Source organism: Caloenas nicobarica, chromosome 7 (genome assembly GCF_036013445.1).
Source record: "Caloenas nicobarica isolate bCalNic1 chromosome 7, bCalNic1.hap1, whole genome shotgun sequence".
Lineage (NCBI taxonomy): Eukaryota > Metazoa > Chordata > Aves > Columbiformes > Columbidae > Caloenas > Caloenas nicobarica.
In genome coordinates, this window is record NC_088251.1 from 18,572,220 (window position 1) to 18,595,353 (window position 23,134).

A 23,134-nucleotide genomic window follows, 5' to 3' on the forward strand; every position below is an offset into this window, starting at 1 on the left:
ATGGCTTCTGTTAGAAAATTAGGTGTCCAGTTCTTATTCCAATTAGTGTCATGCAAATGCAAGAACAGAGGAAGGACCTGGAGCCTATGTTGTCTCATGCATTATTTATTGAGTTGTAGATCTCAATTGCAAACCAAATTATGATCTCTGAGCACAGGGATATTGCCCCATGCAAGAGTCCCTGGTGTACTGAACTACGTCTCTGAATAGCATTAGGCACCATTGATTGAATAATTTTATCATGAAGTCCCTTACCACTGATCCTGATGGAAAGCAGGAGTGAAAGGGAAGAAAACAGCTTGTCTTGTTAAACTCTGGGTTAATTCCCAGAACTATAAGTGCAAAAGAATATTATTTAATCTGTAAGTAGAATACATTTTGGTCTCCTGCAATTGAAACACTACATATAAAAGGGTACTGTCTCTATGATTATTATACTCACCACTGATTGTGTTCTGAGTTGAATGAATAGAGAGGTAGTCATAACTCCTTTGCTTTCCATTCAAATCGATGTGCATTTCTGACTGAGATAGCCCTGATGTGGACCTGCACAGCAGGAAACGAAGACTGCATTACAATAACAAATCAGCAATGGTGTTTAGTACTCTTCACTGTCATCAATCTGTCAGAGACAAGTTGGGAAAACACGTGTTTATAGCCTTTCAACAGCTATTCTGATTTCTGGGCCACATTTCATTGTAGGGGAAAGGTGGTTTATTCTTGCCAGCATTTGCTTCCAAATAACAGCAGTCATTAGATCACTCACATCACGACTGATTTCCCTCTGTGTTTTTCTCTGAGCTGAGTGCAGGCATCAGGAAAACACAGCATAGCCTCAGCATGATTCATTTAGCCCTGCTGTCCATTTAGACAAAACCACATCTGAAAGTTTTCCTGGTAGTTCCTGTTCTTCTTGGCGCTATTCTAACTTCGTATTCTAAAAGGCACTAGAATTCTCAAAGACCTCGAGACTGTGTGCAGCTATAGTAACCGCCTACACTGGTGAATATACCAATGCAAATGTAAAGGGAGAAGTTCTTACACTGTTCTCTACGATTTGCACCTTTAGACATGGAGGAATCAATTAGGTAAGGCCTGTTCAAACCCAGATTCCGCTGTGCATGCAGTTCACATACTGCCATTTCCAGAGAAGATATACAGTCCTTAAAGATTTTACTTTTATTCTCCTTTCTTTTTATCCTTCTCCATAACCCAGTAAGAGCTTCATTCCTGAGTCTCATACAAATTTAAATGTCACTCATTTTCCAGTTCTTATCTGTTAGACTGTTAGCTTCCTGTCTGTGTTTGCTTTGCTGCTGGTCATGAAGTCCCAGGCCTGATGGTGCCTTTTGGTGTAACCACAATAAAGACTGAAAAAAAAAAAAAGTCTGCCTCACAGTTTGCCATAGAAGTTTGCAATGATGTAGTCTATGACTGAGTATTCTTACAAATGTTTAGAGGAAAAGCCAACCTACCTGCCAAGATTGCTTTTGTCTCTAGTCTTGTTGGTTTCCACACTGAGGTTGTCACAAGATTTGCTCATCATCCCAGCAGAAAGGTTTTCCAGGTTTGCTCCATAGAGCACATTCTCCGAACGAGACAGTCTCTGAATCAAGGCAAGGTGTTCATGCTGAGCTGCATATGCAGAATTTGATTTGTCTATTTCCACAAATTTACTTTCCTCTGAATAAGAAAGGAGAGAGGGGGAGGAAGGAAAGATAAATCCACATCTATTATCCCACCTTTTTAAGCTCGAAGGCGCTTTCTTTCTGACTTTCTGAACATGTCAGCAAAAAAGATTGACATTACAGTTATATTTGTCATAGTATCCTTGAGGATATCTAGGCCTTGGAATGAGCAGAAAGGGTTTCAAATCCACTTCTTTCATAGAAAATACATGCTGTTTTTAGATTTCATTTCTATGAATTATATCGCAAATTCACTTTCTGCAAAGATGGAAGAGATGTACAACCCTGTATAATTTAAACCTGAATATCTCTGTAAAGTATATTTTGTAAATGTTCAGTTTATGAGAAATATCTGTCTGTCAGAGAAATATCTGTCTGCCAGGTTGTTAGTTTCCCATCCTTCACATGCCCATAGCTCCAATACACGTATATCTGAGAAGACTGGAGGTCTACTAACACATAGTGCCCTCTTAAGTTCAGAGAGGGGCCAAGGAGCTGGCTGTTCTCTCTGAGTAATTTTCACAAGTGAAGTTGAGTAGGGGGCCATCTCGGTGGCAATACTTGCTAGCCAATTTTCCACCTCTTTGAAATCTACTACTTGCTTAATGAGGTCTGGGCTCTGCTATATACCAATTTATCCTCTCAAAAGATTTTATTTCTCTGGAACAAGATACTGCTGGAGGAGGCATTGTTAATTTCTATTTAGGTTCTCAACTGGTGGGCTGGAGAAGGGATTTGAAGGAGAGAGAGACAGCAGACAATTGGAGACACACCAGAAAGTAAAACAAGAGCCCTGCTTGGTACAGGCTAACACAAACATGGGTTTTAATTCTGCTTGTATGTGCCAGCTGACCTCCTGTACATTTTTCCTAAAAAATATTAACCTGACTGCAACTTTCTAGAACACTACTCTGCAGCATTAAACCTAGGCTCCATCTTTCCTCACTTACTTTGATCAGGATTATTTGTTAAGGCATCAGAAGGCTTAACTGTCCACAGTATTAGTGCAATCTGAGAGTTTCCATGGTGATTTCAAAGTAGGGGGTTACAAGCAAGTTTTGAAGAGATGGTGACTTATACATCTGAACAGTGCAGCAGAAGCAAGAGTTACCCTTGTGCAGAAAGAAATTTGTAATCTCTTACAGCCTCACTCTGGTGACAGAGGCAGCATTTTGAACTACTGCTTGTCATTGCCTTCACAAAGCCATTTTTCTGGGACAGTAAACACACAAGCCTCAGAACCTGCAGTCACATGGCTTGTGCAAGTCTGGCTTGTTTCAGTGATTTGGGGTACTTGAAATCAGGACTTGGGTAATAATTTTCTTAGGTCTCAGTCTTTTTGTTCTCTTATATATGGAATGTAGGAATTTCTATTAAGATATGTTACCACAAGCAAATGTAACACAGGAAACTTTAAAATTCACTATCAGCTCTCATTTGTATGTTACAAATCACAGTCCCAGTAAGTTACAGGAGCCCAAGCAACAAAAGGTGCCTTGAACTTCTAAATGTCATCCAAGCACCTTTTTCCATGGTAAGAAATTTGTGCAGCTGGAATTTCATTTTTCATGAAATAATTTTAGTAGGAAAGAAGCAGTATACAATCGTCCCATTATATCCTCCCACTAAAAAATTTTTTGCCAGCACTTCTACAGTTTTACTAGAGAAAGGAGTATCCCAGCAGATAAAGCATGACACTTGATTCTCCTGTTCCGACTCACTGGGTCAAATACTCAGTGGCTGCAAATGATCATGATTCTGTTCAAGGCAGTGGAGGAGTCTTCCACTGGTGAAAACTCATGTTGCTCCACTGAAGTCAAGAGTGATGAAAGTTGTCATCTTAGGCTGTTATTTCTCATGTGCATTAGTTTCCCCATAATGATCCTCACTCACCTTTACAGAGCATGCTGAGAACCATGGATGAGAAGTGCTATGTAACTGCCCTGGGTTGAGCAGAACCTTGTCTCAGAAATTATGGAAAGTCTAAGCAGGTATTAGTCATGTCTTCCACAGGCATGGCATAATCCAAGATAAGAGCAGCGAACAGCTACATAGTGGAGTGGGTATGACTGATGTGCCTTTGGTTCAGTGGTTTTGCCCTGGGACTGAACCGTAAGGTTGAACCCGTCTTATGGAAAGATAACGAGTTAACTAAATTCAGCTCCAGCATATTTGGGTGCTACTTTAGTTATTCTTTGTGTGGAACAGGTCATATTTCTCAGGTTATATTTGGGGTAAGTCTGATACACTTCTTCAGAATTCTCAGCAGGTTTCCTGAAGGAAGTGTAATTGTGCCTTTTTTTTTTTTCTTTTTTTCTTTTTTTAATCTGAGTTTAGCTACATAGTTATTATCATTGGGGAACCCCTTTCCACCCCTTCATGTGCCCACTCACATCACATGCTCAATTAGACTTACACACCTCTAACTTCCAGTGAAGTAGGAGACATTATTTTCCAGTCTGCAAATGAGAAACTGAAGCACAGTGAAACTGATGTGGCAGGTTCTGATTCTCAGCTTCACTGAATGTACCTTTCCTAAAACCTGACCTCGTCCTGAATAATGCAAGTGCTTTTATACCTCACCTGATGAAGTTTGCCGAAGTTGCCTAGAATTCATCTGTGCATTGAATTTGTGCTGGGCAGAGCAGAGATCCAGTAGATATTTACATGTCTTTGCTGTATCAGTAATGAAGGTGTGTTTCTTGCCACTGAAGCTGCTTTCAATCATGAATTTTTTTCTCTAAAGGGAAAAGAAAGGCATCGGTTGCTTCATATGTCAGTCATTACACGGAGGGACTGAAAGTGCATTTGTATAGTCTTGTTGGTTTGTTCAGTTGTATTTCTGCCTGGCTGCATGCCTTGTGGGTGCAGTAAATGCCTATTCTAAATTCACCAGTTGTTAGTGAGGTGTCTGTCATTGGGATCATAACTGCCCTATGTCAAAAGTCAAGAGCCTTTGGACATTGACTGCATTGAAAGCAAGTAGATAGAATTGGAAAAATGTGGACCTACAGATATTTAAAATTATTAAACCAATTTAATGTGAAAATGCCAATATCTTCACAGAGCAGAAGGGCCATTTTGTGAAATCAAACAGGCTGGGAATTGTGTGATGCAGGATGACATCTAAACTTCATGGTGATAGATTGATATACCTCTCATGGCAGAATGCCATTTAGAAGGGGTCACAATCTTGTCACCAATACAGTTTTGTTAACAGACACCAATATACTAAGAGATGTGGATGGGAATGATGAGATCTGGGAAGAGGGAGACATGATGCCATAACCTGATGTAGGAAGGAAAAAAAAAAAAAGAGAGAGAGAAGTAAAGATGAGAGGAAGTAATACGGAATATGCCATAAAGAGGTTTGACATAGTCAAATCAACACCAGATTATTCATTTTACAGTAATTTGAATCTAGCCTTGGTAAAATAACGCAGAACTAAACCTAAGAACTGAGTATCTTGGTATCTACATCCAGATCCAGCCTTGCTTTTCCACTGTTTTCAAAAAGGACTTACCTGTACAGAATAAGTCTAATTCTAGATCTAAATGCAATAATTTATCAAAGTGACAGGCAGAACGAGAATAAAGTAATAGTAGAGTGGAGAAGATATTCACTTGGTTCCAACTCACATGAGCTGAAATTCTTTCTGTTTCGCGCCACTGGAATCTTAAACTGGCAATTCTTGTGTGATTTTTGACCTCATACACAATGATGCCTTTGGCACAGATTCCCAGGATGATGTCTCCTCCTGTTCCTTTCTTCTCTTGGGACACACGATAGAATAACACTCCATATTCAGGAAGTTGCTGAGTCACCTTGTAGAGAAAAAGTGTATTTACCACACATTATTGAAAAAGAGGCATGGGAAGAAAAGGTAGGTAGATGGGAGAGGAAACGGTTTTGAGTGTCTTTATTGAATATTCTTTCACTCTGTCATGAAACTTTTGAAAATCCTTACCAAATTTTCATAAATACTGCCTCACAGAATCATAACCTTACTTTGGTACGTCATAGAGCCGCTACATACATTCATTTTCCATTTGTAAAATTGAAATAACTCTTTATCACACACTTCATTTGAAGAGGTAGAAGGTTTATGTACCTTCTTGCACAATAATCTAAACATTACAGTGGCACTGAGGCCCTCAGCATTACTGTTGCTTGGCACTTACGTGCATTTCTGAAAAGAAATCCATGAAGGATTAATGCTTCTTGACTACTGTTAAACCTTGTTTCTTTCCATTTTCTTTCTTGTGTCTTTGTTTCCCTGAGCAAACCCAGAAACCTTGAGGTACAGCAATATGATGATCATAGTAAAACTGCTAATACTTTGGTGCCAGGGCTACTCTGAAACTCTTAGGGGCTTCTGTGAGTTCCTTTCTACAAAGTGATGACCCAGCTGCACATCTTAACTGCAGTGACATCACAGCTCCCAGCCTGCAACGAACTCACTCAGATACAGATGCCTATTCTTTCATGGCTATAGTATTTTAAAATCAGACATTATAAATTTCCATTGCCAAGAATGGTAAGTTACAGGGTTTGCTAAACTGTACCTCAAAGTATCTTATCTAAATACAGTGGTGATTTTTGAGGGAATTTCACTGCCCCGGAATTCCCTTCAGTACCAGACTTTATAGTAACAGATCTTCAGCGTTGCTTCTTTCTTGCACAGTGTCCATTGCAGGCTGGAAAGTTAAGTAGCATTATACTTCAAGGGACTGAGGAGCCAGCCTCTGCCCTGCCATCTAACTGTGCAGAGCATACTCTGAGGAACTCACGCAGAGGTTCTGGGTGTTGTTGCTTGTCTTTCTGCCCCTCATTCACTTGGCCACAAAATGTTAAAGTGTGACTCAAACCCATTACAGAACTATGGAATATGAGGAGGGTTTTCTGTCCTCTTTTGTGATCTGCAGATCAATATGAATTTTTTCTAAAACTTTTTTGTTTTCCTGGGAAGCTAAAGTAGAATCCCCAAGTGACTTTTCAACTCTGAATAGAGATTTTCAGTGACCAAAAAAAACCCCCACTTTAAGAAGATCTGTTTTTCAAATGTATCCAGAGCACAAATGTTCACATCCTGAAAACTGGGGCATCTATAATCACTAGCTGAATTTGGGTTTTAATTTTTAATCCCTTTCATATTTGGCATTTGCATGTTCTTGCCATGGGATCTTTCTCACTTTATATGATGTATTGGCTCCTTCTACAGACTTATGCATTGAAACAGATACTAACAAAGCTGCTTTTCTTCATTGGATTTGCCACGCATGATGGAACTGTCATTAAGGCTAAGCTTCAATATATTTCTTCAATTCCACTGACAGTGTTAGATGAGAAAGTAACATAATTAAACAGCAACTGAAAGAAAATGATCCTATAAATAAAAGCATGTGGCACTGCATCAAAATGGCTACTGATATTTATCCATTATATAATCCCTGATATTTTTCATTTGATGGAAAGCACAGAAGTTTGGGGGGAAAGGAGAATCTTGGGGGAGGAGGGCAGAGTTAAATCCCACATCATCGTGACACTCTAGAGCCCTACAGAAATAATCATGTGAGTAAATACTTCAGATAACTCCTTCTTCACTTCCAGGGTTCACAGATATTTTAAAACAAATAATCACTACATGTTTAGAAAGTAGATGACCAGCTGCTGTAGTTTCAGAAGTCAAGAAAGTGCTTATTCCCATGTTTTATAATAACCTCTAATACATTCAGTAGGTGCATTTATAATCATCTGGAACCTAGACATGTTGGTAACATGCTGGAAATTCGCATCAATCCTTAGGACATTGAAAATACCCTGAAATGTGCATTAGTCCTTTATAAACTATCAGTGAAACCTAACATGTAAACATGATGTAAGTTACTTAGAGTGACAGTGTTTCCAGCAGAATGAAGTTCTGAGTTTTTTGCAGAGTAATTAAATTTTTTCACCATATCTAAAATCCACTGTATCAGGCAAGAAGGAAATAATAGACAATAGTAAATGGAGAGGGGCTTTCTATCTCAAAATAAATAAATAATGTTTGGAGAATAGCAAGTTACCTTTAAAAATTCTAGTTCAGCTTCATCCTCAAACAGGGACCGATTCATACGATGTAATTTAGCAAGCTCTCGCTGTACATACCCCAGGGTCATTTTCTCTATTCGGCTTGCTGGAATGTAGTCTTCAACACGAAAATAGCTCTTTCCATGCATCTTTGGGAGGGGGGAAAAAAAAAAAAAAAGAGAGAGAGAGAAGAACCTTTTGTTCTTTCTCGACTTTTCTTATTTGGTGCATTTCCCTTTCCAGGGTGACATGTATGCTGAAGTCACCCTGTTGTAATTTCCTAAAAGAAGATGTGGAACGGCAGGTAGTGTCCTGACAGGCAAATGTGTCTCTTGCACCTGTACTCAGCCAGGTGTGCCAAGCGGAGAAAAGAGCTGGGCCTGCAGGCACCCCTGCCGTCTTGCACTCAGAGCTGACAGTTCCAGCTGCATCAGCCCAACCTACAGTGGGGGACCCAATGCTGACCAGATGGATCAGACCACTCAGAGTTCAATTAATAGAGCTACACTGATTTACATAACTGAAGATATGACAGCAAACATAAATGGCTATTTTCTGTACACTTCAAAACTAGGATAACTAGTTCGGATATACCATCAGCAACCTTCTTGTCTTTACAGCTGGTGGATCTGAGCCTACACACAAAAGAGCTGTGAATTCTGGAGTGTTTATTTATTTTTCTCTTCCTTGTTTTCTAATCTCTTTAAGCCCCTCTGCACATCCAAGATGTGCCTATGTTGTGGATTTTCTACAGATTTTCTGGAGTTTCTGGGCTATGTTATCAGTTATGAAGGACCAAGAGTCTTTTATCATTTTGCCATATTTCCTGCCAAATTCTTCTGGCTCATTACTGTTCCTTAATCAGGAAAATTTTGTAATTCTTTACATTCAATCAGAAATGTGATTACTGAAGGACTTAGCTGAAATTATGTGTTATTGACATTTCTTCTTTAAACTCTATGTGACAAACAAAAGCTGCAAAAGCTGTTGAGAGAGATGTCTGAGAAATATTGTATTATTTATCCACACCTCAGAAGCATAATTGCCAAGCTCTGCCTGTAAAGCCAAAGCGCCGAGTTTCAGGGCAGTCTCATCATTGCAGTACAATCGCTCCTCCAAAATATCTTTACGAAGCTGCAGGTAAAACTGATGCCTTGTCAAGCTGTGCCTGAAACACAAAAGCATTTAGGAACACAGAGGGAGCCTTGCACAGTCACCCTAAATGCTACTGGTTTTCCTGCAATCAGCAGAACCATGCACTTACTGGATAACATTAAATTGGTTGACAAAGAATTTTATCCTTAGAAAGAGTGTGAAATTAATGATGGAGGTTTTCTTCTTGGGTTGGTCATTCCAGCCATCTGGTGCCACTTTGTAGAGTTTGGTCTCTTCATCCAAAAAGAAGAATTCTTTACCTGAAATCAGAATTTTGGGTTCTGTGATAAGTCTGGAAGCACTTCAGTAGCTCAAAGTTCTCCTGTCTTCATTCAGTGCATCACTAGCAATAAAAAATAAAATGGATCATTGATGTCAGTTGAGATTTACTTTTCTGTGTCATGGCTTAATTTATTACTTCTTTGACGGAGAACTTAAGATAACACTTAGTGTGTAATTTAGGATTACAGTCGCTAGACGCTGGATTGCTGTAGTATCTATAGAATCGCTCAAGAATTGATGGGGCTTGCATTCTGCTCACCATTCAGGTTCTGCACCCCATTGTAATCCTCATGCCCTACACACAAGGTGTGTAGTGCCTCAGCCATGTTTGTCATCAGAAATGGTCTAGGGGTCTTGATGTGGGTCTTGTAGATGAAGTAGCTGAGCCTGTACTCCAACTTATATCTAGGACCAAAGACAGTCAGCCTTTCTCTGTACAGTGCTTCCTGGAACTTCTGCTGGGGCTACATGGCTCAGTATTATTCCAGTGTAAGACCGGGACGCAGCCTTTTCTGCATGGGAATATCAGCCAGTAACAGTATGACTGTGCACAGTCCTAGGATAGACATGCTTTACATTAGTGCAGTACAGTTTAAACTGACATACCTTACTTTTGCTTAAGCTTTGGATCTGCTTTCACCTGAAGATCTTAAAAGATCTTCCTAGAATTCATTAATAAGGTGACTATAGAGGCACTGAGGAAGAGGACTGTGACTGTACTTAGCTGTGTCATTACCTTTCAGGTAAGCCAAGCCAAAGTAGAAATGTTCCACCAAGTTTGCATATGCCACCACGGTATTGAAAACATCTCTTGCCTTGGACTTGATGTCACATTGCACCTCAAGGCACTGCCCATTGAGCAGAATCACATTGAGATCCCTTTGGGACAAATAGGATTTCCCTTTTTTAGTCTACGAACATGTAACAAAGAATGAAGAATGAGTGGCAAGTACAAGTAATGCAAGTTCCAGAGCATTTTATTACTGAGGCCCCCTAGTCTCCTGTCTTTACACAACCTGATGGAATTGCCCATAACACTAGGCTATTCCCTGCCTTCTTTCTCATAAATTAATATCCCAAACATTTCTAATTTTTAAAAACTCAGAGAATCCCCAAAAAACAGCCGAGCATATTCAGACTCTACAATCACCAGGGTTATTCTAGATTTTAGGGTAATTCCAAATTTTCTTTGCCCTCATTTTTACTGCTGTGTGCTGTCAGCCTTTTACCTTACTTTAATGAAAGGCAGAGGATGTGCCTGCAAACTGGAGGATTCCAATACATTGCCACTAGATGTCACATTGCATATTTGGTGTATAATCTTCATCTCAGAAGTCTTGTGCTAAAGTGAGTATTTTTAGCTGAGAAATTAAGCTATTTTCACACCAGCAGAAATAGCTATATAGAACTGAGAATTAAATGACCTCCTTTCAAGTCCTAATACTTCTTCAGGAACCCTGAGTTAGTCTGGGAGGAGGTAATAGCAAGAATACTGGGTTGGGACTCAGATGCAACTTAGAGAGAGCCCCAACTAAAAAGTCACTAGATTAGTTCTAAATTCTTAATGTTCATACTTACCACAATTGATCCAGGCAGCTGTAGGGTCACTGGTGGTTCAGTAGACAAAATAATAAATTCTGGACCTGAAAACTGTAAGGAGGTAAGTTAGATGTTTCATAAATATCTCCTTAATGTAATGAAGATCCCAAACACTAGTACCAATGTAACCTATTTCTGTTGCTCTGTATGCTGTAGCTAATTGACGTCAGTGTCTAATAACTTGCAAATGCTGACTGAAGATTTTTCTCTGTTTGGGGTCTCTCTTGTGTGGACTCTCTGGGGTCTGATTTGGGGTAAGCTCACGCTGAAGCCTTTTCTTCTGTAAAGGCACTTAACCAAGATCCATTTATTTTGCAAGGCACCTATTTTCACGGCAATTTCAGGAACTTAATTTCTCCGAGACCTTTTCCCATTTGATTCCTAAGTTACTAGGAGGACAGTCACAGACGTGTACACACATACATACACACCACTGTGATTTCATAAGCTTAGCCTCCATAGGGAACCAGAGTAAAATGCAGAGCTGCTTTCTTCCACATAATGAAGGCTGACTGACAATTTTTTATTAGCAGACATTGTATTCTTTTGCTTTAACTTCAGCAAACTTTAAGAGCAGAAGATGCTTTTTTTTTCTTGCTGAGCATCTACCTCAAGGAATTTTGCATATTGGGATTTTTTTTTTTTGAGATTAGTCTATGCTTTTAGATCCTTGAAGCAGACAGAAATACCTAAACATCTACAAGTGGTAAGATGTGGACAGCCACATCCAGCCATTCTCTATGACTTAATACCTTGACTCATTTAGCTTTTTTTTGATAAAATTTATGGTTTGTTTCATAATACTAGTATTGTCCTGCCAATAGACAATGCAGCTTTGTATCACATATAAAGAGAGGGACTAGCACTCTGTTGTAACAGTTGCTGGTCTCCTTCTGAGGAACTCCATTATTATCCCAGCAAAAACCATATTAACAAGATTTAAAACTAAATTTATCTATAAACCAATAATTTTCCAAAGTATCTAACTGAAACCCTTGATCATAGTTCTGCCACTGGTCAGTCTTGAACTTGTGAATGGTGAGCAGGTGGAAGGATTCATCAGCCTGAAACTTGTCCCTTCTACTTCGACAACAGAAAGCTCCATGGACAGCAGCATTGTGGAGTTTTCTGTGATTCAGTTATTTGTGGATTTTTGTGGAACAACTGCCAAAGAAACATTATCCTTCCAATTTAACAGAGTCCTACAACAAGTCGGCAACTAGAAATAAACCATTGGGGGTACTATTGGTTTGGCACACTCACTGCTAGCCTATGCTTTCCATCCAGGCATACACTGCAAAACAAAACTAAGTTCTTTGAGCACCATTGACCAGCAAATGTTTGTCTTCAGTGGTTTTGTAACTGGTTTTGCTGCTCTGAAGCTCCTGTCAAGGTGGTTGATGAAAAGAGTCCATATGGTGTTTGATGCTTGCAGAAATCATGTGTAGGTCAGAGAGGGTTCAATTATAGGGTTTTGCTTAGTCTTTATGGACAAGAGCTTTCACTGCCTGCAGTTCTGAGTTATCACAACTGGGTCATACCTAATTTGGAGTCCAACAATTCAGAACACTCATCTAATGAGGTGATTCAGTAGCTAATATGAACATCACTGGCAGACAACTGGATGAGCAGTTTCTCTTCAGTGATATTTACATTTTGAAATCAGCTTATACATTTTTCATTAGTCACCTTTTCCTTCCTGTGGAACAAACATTTCTGTGATGCAGCAGCTGCTGTGTAGTCCTTTGTAGACACGGAGAAGGTGGAACCTAAACTTAGCAGGTTCTGTCTGCTGTTCTTCTGATTTCCACCAGGGATTTCTTCTACTGCACTGACTGACCTTCAAAGGAAAAGTCACAGTGAGCAATATAAATAGCATGCAATCGAAACAACACACACTTGAGGACAAAGAGCTTAAGATACGTTGACTGGCAGAATATTATGAAGTCCAGGGCAATGTCAGTTATAAGCTGTTAAATGTTTCCTTACAGAAAAAGAAAAATAATTTAACAGGGATAATATTACTGATACTCTTTGTAAATAAAACTAAACTATGCTTTAATTCAGTAACAGTCTTTTTTCTTTTCCTTTTCCCTTTTTCCTTTTATTTTTCTTTTTTTCTCATTTGGTGAACCAGATCTAGCCAGTTTAAATCTGGTGTAACCAACAGGCAAATAATTTAGCCTCATGTCTTTCTGGGAATTCTACAGGATGAAGTCAATTCCTCATTTCTTATTTTCTGAAGCAAAAAAGCTTCAGAAAACATAACATTTGTTGTTACATTATTCAGAATTTTCCAGGAATGGGAACTAAATTATTTGAATACAAAATCATTAGAATAAATTAATGTCTCAGGGAACTGAGGGAATTTTCAATGTAATTAAGAGAAAGATGTGTGAAATCTCTGATCAGAAAGCTGTCTTTATACTATACTTTTACCCCATGAAGTAATCGTGTTTTCCATACAAGTAGACACATGCACAGTTAGAATAAACTGAAAATATAATATATACTTTTATCAATGAGGAAAGAATACTCATGTGGCATAGAAGGAAAGGTTTTGTTGAGGTGGATTTTTGTTAATTACATTTTTAACAAATGCCAAATTCATGTGGAAGCCTTTTTGTTGTCCCAGAGTTTTACCCTTTTCTTTTGCATGTTGCAGAGTTGTTTCAGGGAACTATTCACAGACTTTCAGAAAGCTTTTAATAAATTTACTGGAGTAGTTGCTGTTCTCTTCACCCTGGTATCAAGTGACAGTACATGCAGGAATTGTTCAAAGTTGCATCAGGAGAGGTTCAGACTTGATATTCGGAAGCATTTCTTTACTGAGAGGGCAGTCAAACACCTGAAACAGGCTTCCTAGAGAGGTGGTTGATGCCCCAAGCCTGTCAGTGTTTAAGAGGCATTTGGACAATGCCCTTAATAACATGCTTTAACTTTTGGCCACCCCTGAAGCAGTCAGGCAGTTGGTCTAGATGATCGTTGCAGGTCTCTTCCAACAGTTCAGTTCTATTCTATTCTATTCTATTCTTGCTCTGTCTATATATATATTTTTATTTCTATCAACACAACCTCATAAAGGTCATTAGTTAGCTAATAAAAATCCTTAAAAATGACCTGATGTGACTTTTGTTGGTATAAAGCATGATTATCTCAAAACCCAAGGTCCTGTATTAAGACGACTTCTTTTTTTTCTTCCCTGTGGAAAATGCTATTAGTCACACAGGGTGAGAGATGCCAGACTTGACAGCTGTGTCTTCTTTATATATAGGCGATAGTGCTTCATATACTTACAAGCTTAACTTTATGAGATGTAAATTATGTCCGTTAGACTGCTTACAGAAGTGAGCATTAAGATATTATTAAGCTTTATAGATATAGATATAGATCACAGAATCATTTCAGTTGGAAGAGGATCTCAGGATCATCAAGTCCAACCATAACCTAACCTAACTCTAGCACTAAACCGTGTCCCTAAGAACCTCATCTAAACCCATCACTCATATATGGGAAATTGGTGGTTTCCAAATTAATGATTTCAACTCCACTGTTGTCATGGTACTTACAATAGGATGGTAACCTTGGTAGAAATCCAATTGCAGATGCTTACAACCAAAAGTGGGTTTACAGTCCCTGTTGCAGCATGATTTTAGATCAAGGATACCAAGATGGTAGCCAGACTGGTAGTCAGAGGCATGGCAATTGCTCCAAAATACTCCATAAATAAATGTTCTGCTACTGATATCATTGTCAGGTGTGTGATACATATAGACATGTCTGTATACACACATATATATATGCATGTGTGCAGTTAGACAGGTAGACAGAGACTTCATCCTTCACAAAAGCTGCTGCTATCCTGCAACCTGCTTGTAATTCTTATTGCAGGGGTAGAGGTGTGCTGGGGTATCTCACATCACTCAGATTATCGTGGCTGATATATCAGGAAGTTCAAACTGTTTACTTGGGATACATTTAATTGGGAGTTGATCTAAATGGAGCATTTCCTGTAGGCCTGAATTACCCGTGTCATGGTTAAAAGAAGAAACTCCTGTTTAACTGGGTCAAGAACTCAATTTAAATGGGATGTCTGTAGGGATTACATGGTACTTAAATATGGTATTCTGGTCTTCATGGTGCCTAGAGGCTAACAGTACTTACATCTCTTCTTCACTTGGAAACAGCCATGTTTACAACTGCACTATTCTAACACCCAGTCTAGAAAACTCTTGTTTGGCAGCAGTTTTGTTTCCCTGGCTTTTGAAAAGGAGTTAGCATCAGTTGTACAATACACAAGCTTTCCTTTTCTATGTACACGGCTGCTGTAAAAGCCATGGCTGAAATGAGGCTAATCCTCGCGACAGAGCAGAGGTCTTTACTGCTTGTGTCCCTGTGTTACCTATAATAACTCAACTGGCAGGTCACCTGCCAGTCAACTGGCAGGTCAGGGCTGGATATGGTTCACAAGTAAGACAAATTAATCTAAGAACTGAGATGGAAATGCAAATACTTCACTGAAAATGATGGATCACATACATGGTCTGTCATAACCACTCCAGAACAAATCAGGACTCTGCTAATGTGACAGTAAGGCAAGACCAGATCCAAAATCTGAATGCAGAGAAATAGGGAGTCTGCAGAATGCCTTCCCAGTCAAAGAAATGAGTGTTCATATGTTCTCAATGGGTTTTTCCCTTCCACACTCTCTGTGGAGCTGCTTCCCAGTTGTTTCAGTCACAGTGAGCTATTGCTGCTTACCTGTCTCATTCTGATGGAGACATGCTAGGAGCAGCTCTTCTGGGAGGCCAGTGACACAGGACACAGTGGCAAAGGTGGAAAACTTCAACATGCTTTTTTGTGTGGATTGTTCAGGGTCCAAAAACCATTTCACTAGAGCATTTGGACTGTTTCACTTCGTGCCAACTGAGTCTAGGTGCACTTTAATTCTACATAAACAGTATCTATTATCAAAACAGGTTCAGATGGTGACCCAAAAATTTTCTGATAATGACATTGCCACGCTAGTTGTCTGCTTCACTTGGTAATAAAACAACTTCTGTCTCCTAGGAATGTGAGTTTGGATTACCTGTTTATGAAGAGCTTGTAGCTACTTTGTGTCCTTGACCCACTAAGGGTGGGGTCCCATGACCTGTGTGTCTGTGGAACTCTCCCTGAAATGAATAAAGGAAATTTCACAATTGAAGCAGTTGTAGCAGTACTCAGGATCTTGGGATAACTACAAGGAGGAAATTTAGACTGGCTACTTCCTCTCTTGTGTCCTTACTTGGACATGCTAAATGGCTATTTGATAAGGCTAAGTGAACACTACACCAGCAGTATTCCCAGTTCTGTAGTTATTGTTACTTCCTCTTCATAACCTTTTGTGTGTATATAATTCAGAAAATAGCTCTTTAGGTACAATGGCTGTTATTTCCATATGTATGAAGGTAATTTGTGAAACAGCTTTTGCTTTTCAGAAATTACCCTTAGTATTCTTTGTTCTTCTATTCCCAGGCACAAAACCAGGGTCGGGGGGAGGGCAGGGGGAAGGGAGGGAAGCCATGAAACTTCTCTGGCTTAATCAGAATAGGATATAATATCGCTGAAATGAAAATTGTTTGTAAATATTCCAGTGATTTTTTGCTACATTAAATATTTTGTGAATGTTTTTTACATCATAAAATTCTAGCGGGAATATAGGATGGTTTGTGAGACATTAGCAAATAAGATTTGTATATTTTTTCACCTTCAGTCACCTCTGCTGCTACAGAAAGGATAGGCATTGTTTTGTCCAAATACATGAAGGCTGAAATTTAGAGGTAGAACCAGAAAGAGTTATGCAAGTAGTAGTTTATTGAACATTTCTTCTAGAAGTAGAGATGTTTTAAAATCTTTAAGGAAGAGTGGGAAGGTTAAATTTTTCACTTCATTTCATTGATCCTATTTGAAGAACTGCATATCAAACTATTACATTATCAGAATGATACAGGTGATGACATGAGCCATGTGGAAGCAATCATTTAGGTCAGCTTTTTCTCTAGGTAAAATATCCATGAACTACACCCTGAGACCTCACTCTGAATTCCAACACAAAAATAGTCATTGAATTCTAGTATACCAACCTCTACTTGCAATTTTAAAAACTAGAAAATCTACAGTCACATTGCTAAAATATGCATAAACATGTTTTTTCAAGCTGCAGATGGTAGTGACAAAATGTGAGATCTGAGAAAAGCCAAATACTTAGGGCTGGTTATCAAAGTTAAGATTCAGTCTGTGTTCTGAAACCACATGCTTTTTAATGAGAAATCCTTGCAAAATTATCTGCTTACATTATAGGTTTCATATAATTGTATAGATACACTTTGACAAGCACATAAAATTCCTGTGAGTTTTTCTGTCTCAGCTGTTATGGCAGTTGGACAAATTGGCTATTTTCAGTGGCCAGATGCTGAGCTTTGATCACAAATCCAACACATTCCTGATGTTTAAGTGACATGTGGCCCCCAAAGAAGTTGATCCTGTAGATGATTAATTTATTATATGTTAAATGAGCTTCTAAAATACAGTCTGGATAGAGATATTGATCACCCTTGATAACAGTGCTCTACTAGATGGAAATATTTCTTTTCAGAGAAGAATGCAGTTTTCTAGTACATTATCTCACAAAGAATGTCGGTGGCAAATAAGCTCTCACATCCTGTGTTTTCTCCTGTATTTTTATAGTTTTGTCTTACAAAATCCTGAGTACAAACAGCTAACAACGTTTCAGTGGAGACTGAGACACCCACAAATTCATTGGAATGAGTCCTTTTCAAGTTTTTGACCAAAATTTTTCAGAAAGAACTTACAAAACAGGCTCCTGAGTTTACCTTCACTTTGTACCACTAGGTATGTCAGTGACACATATGTGTCACATAGGGAACAGCTGTAATCTCAGGTTTTTATTGCTGCTGATATTGATTGCAATTCTGGAGCTTCAGAAAAGCAGTGCCTTTCAGGAGGAGAGTATCAACAGCAATTCTATGAGTAACCTCGCCTTCCTCATCTTTGGGGTTGAGGGCTAGCGGCTGAGAAGCTATTTTTTTTTTTTCCCCCCCCAGGATATATTTGCTGTCTCTCTGTGAATTATCTACTAGAAGACTTGTGATAAAGCAGTGTGCCCCTAGGTTTTTTGCTGTCTTCCCTAGGGAAATTAGTCCCCTGAGATCATGCTCTATGCCTTTCATTTTCTGCCTAGTAAATTTTAAACCTTTCTAATTTGGAAGAGTGTGGGTAATATGTTCCAACAAATTTCATGACAATCAGCAGCTGGATATCATAAACTCAAATTAATGCTCCCTAGTGAGAAAAAGCAAGGACTACTGAGCAGTTTTCTGTTATTTATGGCATCAATGAACTCACCAGTTGGTGTGCATACCTTGTTGCATTGTAACTGATGTAGTGGACACTAAGGTTATTACCATAGGGAAATAATTTCTGGGACAAAAAACCCACACATGCTTACAGAGCACATTTGAATCCATGCCACAGGAGGACCTAGTACTCAATTTCTCATGGAGAATCATAGGGGGCGGAAGTAAACTCCAAAATACTGAAATAAACTTCCTCCTCTCCGTCTGGAAGCTCAGGAGAAGTGCCCCAGGCAGGATGGAAAAAAAGGTTGAAAGCAGATGGGAGAATGGATAACTGTGGAATGGAGAATAGACATGTACAGGAGTCTGAGAATGAGGAGCTGGTATGGTAACCTTGGTTTTTTAGGAGATACTGATGATATGATACTGATTGGTTCTTGGGCAGCATGAACATCCTGTCTGCATGTCCCTTGCTCACATTCCAATTTAAACATGAAGATACACACACACAGCAGTACACACCTTCCTGCTGAATTTCCTTCTTTGCTTCATCATATCCCCCTACACTGTGATTTAGGTGGATTGGGAAGGACCCTGACTGATGTCTACCACAGTGTCTTCACTGAATGGAATCTCATCCCTCTTTCACGCTGTTCCAGCCATAGCAGGATTGAAAGTGGAGCTAAAACTCCAACTCTGATATCTCTGGACAAAGTAAATCAGAGGAGCAGCATTGCAATCTGGCGTTCACCTCAATGAAAACAACACGCTGAGCAGGAAATACACAATGGCTTTAGGACAAAAATGAAAATGAAACAAAGAGTTGTTTTCTTGTTATTTTGCTCTAGATTTCAGCTCATCTGTTTCAAGACCCCATATGCCAGAAACATGCTGTCCGGCTTTATCTGTGATCTGCTGAACAGCTTCACCTGGTAAAGGGGGCATAAAACAAGAAAGAGGTGATAGTGCTGCAAGGTAACCAGGGAATATACAACTTTACAGTAGGACACAAGTAAGAAGGAATCCAGTATAAAAGAATCTTTCTACTGTGCAGCTTAGCACAAATATACCTCCCTAGTTACATAACCACAAGTGCATAGAAGTGCCTATCACCTGACCATACATGGGTAGTTCCACGTTTCAGAGGACAAAAGTGATGAGTACATAATCTATAAACATAATCTTTCAGGATAATTACCTCTTCTGTGTCCTCGGTTCGACAGTATCAAAGATGTACTTTCAGAAATACTATTAGAGTCACTGTAGTCCACAGAAAGTTGTCTGTAATCTTCTGTTGACCGACTGTAATTCATTAGTCTGGACCCTTTGTCTGGAAACAGAAAGGAAATACGGTGATTTGCATACTTTAATTATAAGTCATTGTATCTCCATGATAACATAAATAACATTAGGCTTGATTAATTTTTATATAGTCCATGTCTGTCTCTTCTAACTCTGACTTTGATTCCTTAAGGACCAAGGAAAGCTTGATAACTTCATTCTATTACTTTTGTAATCTTATTCTGACCCAAAATAGTTCTCATAGTTCTCCTCAACCATTCCAAATAAAACAAATCTACTATATTAATTCCATTCTACATGTTTAACTGAAAGGTTACGAAGTGCAGATAACCTGCAAAGTTCTCCTTCCTTATATTCTGAGGCCAAGACCTTCAACTATAGAGTATTCTTTCTGTGTGCAGGATAGACAATTCCCAGACACAATCCACTACCAGAGTCAGCTGCAGAAATTCCATTAAGGGGTCATGCTAAGTCATTTGGAAGTATATATTTCTGTTGCACCCTAATTTTACTTTGGTTGCATTGTCTCTTGTCCTTTTCCATAATCTCTGAAAAGTGTGGCTCACACATTCTCAATGTAACTGACATCCTGATTCATCGAAGTCCTTCAACAAGTGTAAGCCATGTGGCCTGAACACAGAGATCACCTCAGATACGTAATCACTAGAAAGAGTAGAAGGGAAATAGCAGGAATTTGTGGCTAATAGGGGATCGAAGATGGGACCACCCCTTTTGGGAGCAGCAGAGTTGTCATCAGCTTATGCAAGTGTGAAGCTATGAGCTCAGTATCTGAATGTGTGAGTGAGCCAATATGATCTGAGGGGTGGTTTGTTGGTACATTTTCAAAAGAATCTCCTTTTCTTATGAACAATAATACCTAATAGAAATGTTTCACAGGTATTTAAGTGCGTGCTTAATTTTAGCTGAAGTTAATGGAACTTCGATGTGATTTGCTGAATAGGAATTGGATTGTTCATATGCATAATGTTGACCATATCCAAAAAAAGCCTGCATAGTTTGGGCCAACTTTCCCCTTGCCCCAAAATCAGAGATTTCTGTTGAAGTGAACAGTACAATATAGAGACTAGAAAAAAGAAATCTGAACTTGAAGTCCACATTTAGTTACAGTTAGAGAATTACTATAAGGGATAACAGAATCTTGATCTTAGTCAAATGAAACATGAAATTAGTATACACTGGTTTATTTATATAGTGAGCAGCAATTCATGTGTGAATTTGTACAACATCAACTTATGAATTGAAAAAATGGAACTAAAATAAAAAAAACTCCTCAAATCTTTGCTTGAGTAATCAAACAGGAAGGATTAATATATATTCCTTAATGGCAACAGGATAACTTCACAGAATCCCACTCTGTACCTTCAAAAATACACTGGAGTATACAAAGTATAAAAGTAGCTTTGAAAGTAGTTTTTTTATTATCTGCATAGGTTTTATTCAAAGTGCTTTAAAAGTTGTATCTGTGCAAGCTAATTCATTATCGCTACTTCACACACCCCAGACTACTGTCCTTTGAGGAAATAAGGAACAGAAACCTTGCTGACTTGCTTCAGAGTCTTTCTATTATTAAGTCATTTATATGTAAAGCAATAAGTATCCTATCCAACACTACATGTAACCACTATAGCATGAAATTAAACAATTCTCCTAGCTTGGGAAAGACTTAGAAAAGGCTGGCTGTATCTTTATTAGATAGTTCAGATTTTAAGTCTGTCTTTACCTTGGTGAAAATTCATCTGGGAGGACAGTGGTGAGGTGTCCGATATTTTCTCATGCAGTCTTTTCCTTATCACATGACTTCTGTTAAGCTGAGAGGCTGTGCTGTCCTCGGTGACTACCCACTCTACCTAGAAGACAATAGTGCTGCAAGTCAATGCCATATGATATCTGGACTTCAGACTCTCATACTGAAGTGATCCTTGCCCTCTGCTTGTCAGAGGCTGCTGATTTGCAGCCTCATCTACTCAGATTAACACAGAGCAGGATTGAGTTTTGATGGCTTCATGCTCTCATGTGAGTTGTGTGTAGGAGGGAACACCCTCTGTTACAGAGGGAAAAAGAGTAATAGTGCAAGGGAAAAGGTCATCTCAGCATGTTAATGAATACTGGTTGAAAGCATAAAAAAAGCAGTGTGCTTTCTTCCAGTTTCATGTAGCTTGTCAGCAAAAAATGTTTGTCAATACTTTGAATCTTGAAAAGGTTGCAGGTGCTCACTTATTAAAGACTTTACGTTGTCAGGCTTGATTGCACAACAAATGTTCAGCTCCTCTCCAGGACGATATATGGAGTTCTCAGTATGATGTAAATGTGATTTCTCTGAATTTCACAAAGAAGGTCTGAAACTAGAATGGCAGTGGGGAAATCTCTTCTGTAAAGTCCATTCCTTTGACCAACAAGAAGTTTCTGTAAAGGTTATGATTGCTTCAGTATTAACCAAAGAAATAAAGGTACTGTAAGTGCAAAAGCTGGATTTGCCTCATTTCCCAGGAGCATAAGAGTGGTATGAGAGATGGCTTCATAGCCTCGTTTGCTCATACACATGGTGACTCAATTCCCTGCTTAGAAGTCTAAAACCAAATCTCACTTCCTTAATTCATAAAAGCATTAATTTCAGGCAAATGCTCACCCATGTCCCATGTTGCTGCTCACCTCTCTCACCAAAGAAAAGGAAATGCTTAGAGCATAAGAGTAGTACCTACCTCACTGACACTTCCCACAGCAAACTGGACCATTTTCTTTATGCAGACATTTGCTGGTATGGAAGCAGTTTCCTTCTGATGTGCCTCACATGCTTCCAGAATTGATTCAGGAGAAAGTCTTTTATGTGGCAGATCTTCACATAGTGTCAGCAAGAGCATGTGTAGTTGGTCACTCAGCTGGAGGGACTGAATCAAAATTGAGGTACTGTTAAATGACATTTCCCAAACGTCTGAAATCCTGTGTAAACTGGGACCAGGAATTTCTGTAAGCTTTTCACTCTGGATGAGAAATGGGCACTGAATTCCCTTAGACTTTGGGAAAATTCCAGACTGGCAGCATAACATCAGTAAATAGACCCTCTAATGGGATCCAAGATAGCCTTGGAGTGAACTGTCGTCTCTTAGGAGGGTCATCAGCCTGCATAGGGGCTTCTTGGTGACAGACAGGCTCAGTCTGCTCTACAGCTTTGTTAATTGGACTGTGAATCCTGAAGATTCATGCAAGTAAGAGATGTGGCCACATATGAGCTTCAAAAAGGTGAGGAGTTATACCAGTCAAAACTGTTGACATAGAGACCAGATACTTAAATTTTAGAGTCATTTAGCTTATAGAGTCTTTTATCTTAGACTGTATATACCCATGAAGGAGAGGTTAATTCTACTAAAAGTTTGTGCTCTCCAAATCAAAAACATGCAATCAAAAGAATGGATATAGAAATGAAGCAAAATGTATGCTACAAATCTTTGAAAGGATTCTGGGCAAGCAAGAAATGCAAAACTTCAACTAGCAGAGATGCTGGTAGAATTTACCCAGAAATATGGAGTTTTTTAGTTTTATTCCAGTATCCTATTCTTTGAAAATGCACATAAATGTGCACAGCACCGCAACCATGCCAGTATGTTGTTTTTCTTTTAGCCCTTCCTATATTTGAATCATAGAATTATTTAGGTTAGAAAGGA

General features: G+C 39.0%; 1 protein-coding gene across 1 annotated transcript in view; it reads right to left on the reverse strand.

The window, feature by feature from the left end:
* Nucleotides 1-23,134, reverse strand: part of FRMPD2 (FERM and PDZ domain containing 2) — a 45,451-nt gene that overhangs the window by 17,041 nt on the left and 5,276 nt on the right. Inside the window, exons 4-17 of the mRNA XM_065639047.1 lie at nt 22,175-22,360; nt 21,196-21,322; nt 19,351-19,482; nt 15,884-15,968; nt 12,484-12,634; nt 10,774-10,845; nt 9,932-10,106; nt 9,023-9,173; nt 8,788-8,926; nt 7,755-7,907; nt 5,328-5,513; nt 4,272-4,428; nt 1,476-1,683; nt 443-546 (exon numbers count right to left, since the gene is read on the reverse strand). Coding sequence (XP_065495119.1) covers nt 443-546; nt 1,476-1,683; nt 4,272-4,428; nt 5,328-5,513; nt 7,755-7,907; nt 8,788-8,926; nt 9,023-9,173; nt 9,932-10,106; nt 10,774-10,845; nt 12,484-12,634; nt 15,884-15,968; nt 19,351-19,482; nt 21,196-21,322; nt 22,175-22,360 — 2,026 coding nt within the window. The remainder of the gene's footprint in view (nt 1-442; nt 547-1,475; nt 1,684-4,271; nt 4,429-5,327; nt 5,514-7,754; nt 7,908-8,787; nt 8,927-9,022; nt 9,174-9,931; nt 10,107-10,773; nt 10,846-12,483; nt 12,635-15,883; nt 15,969-19,350; nt 19,483-21,195; nt 21,323-22,174; nt 22,361-23,134) is intronic.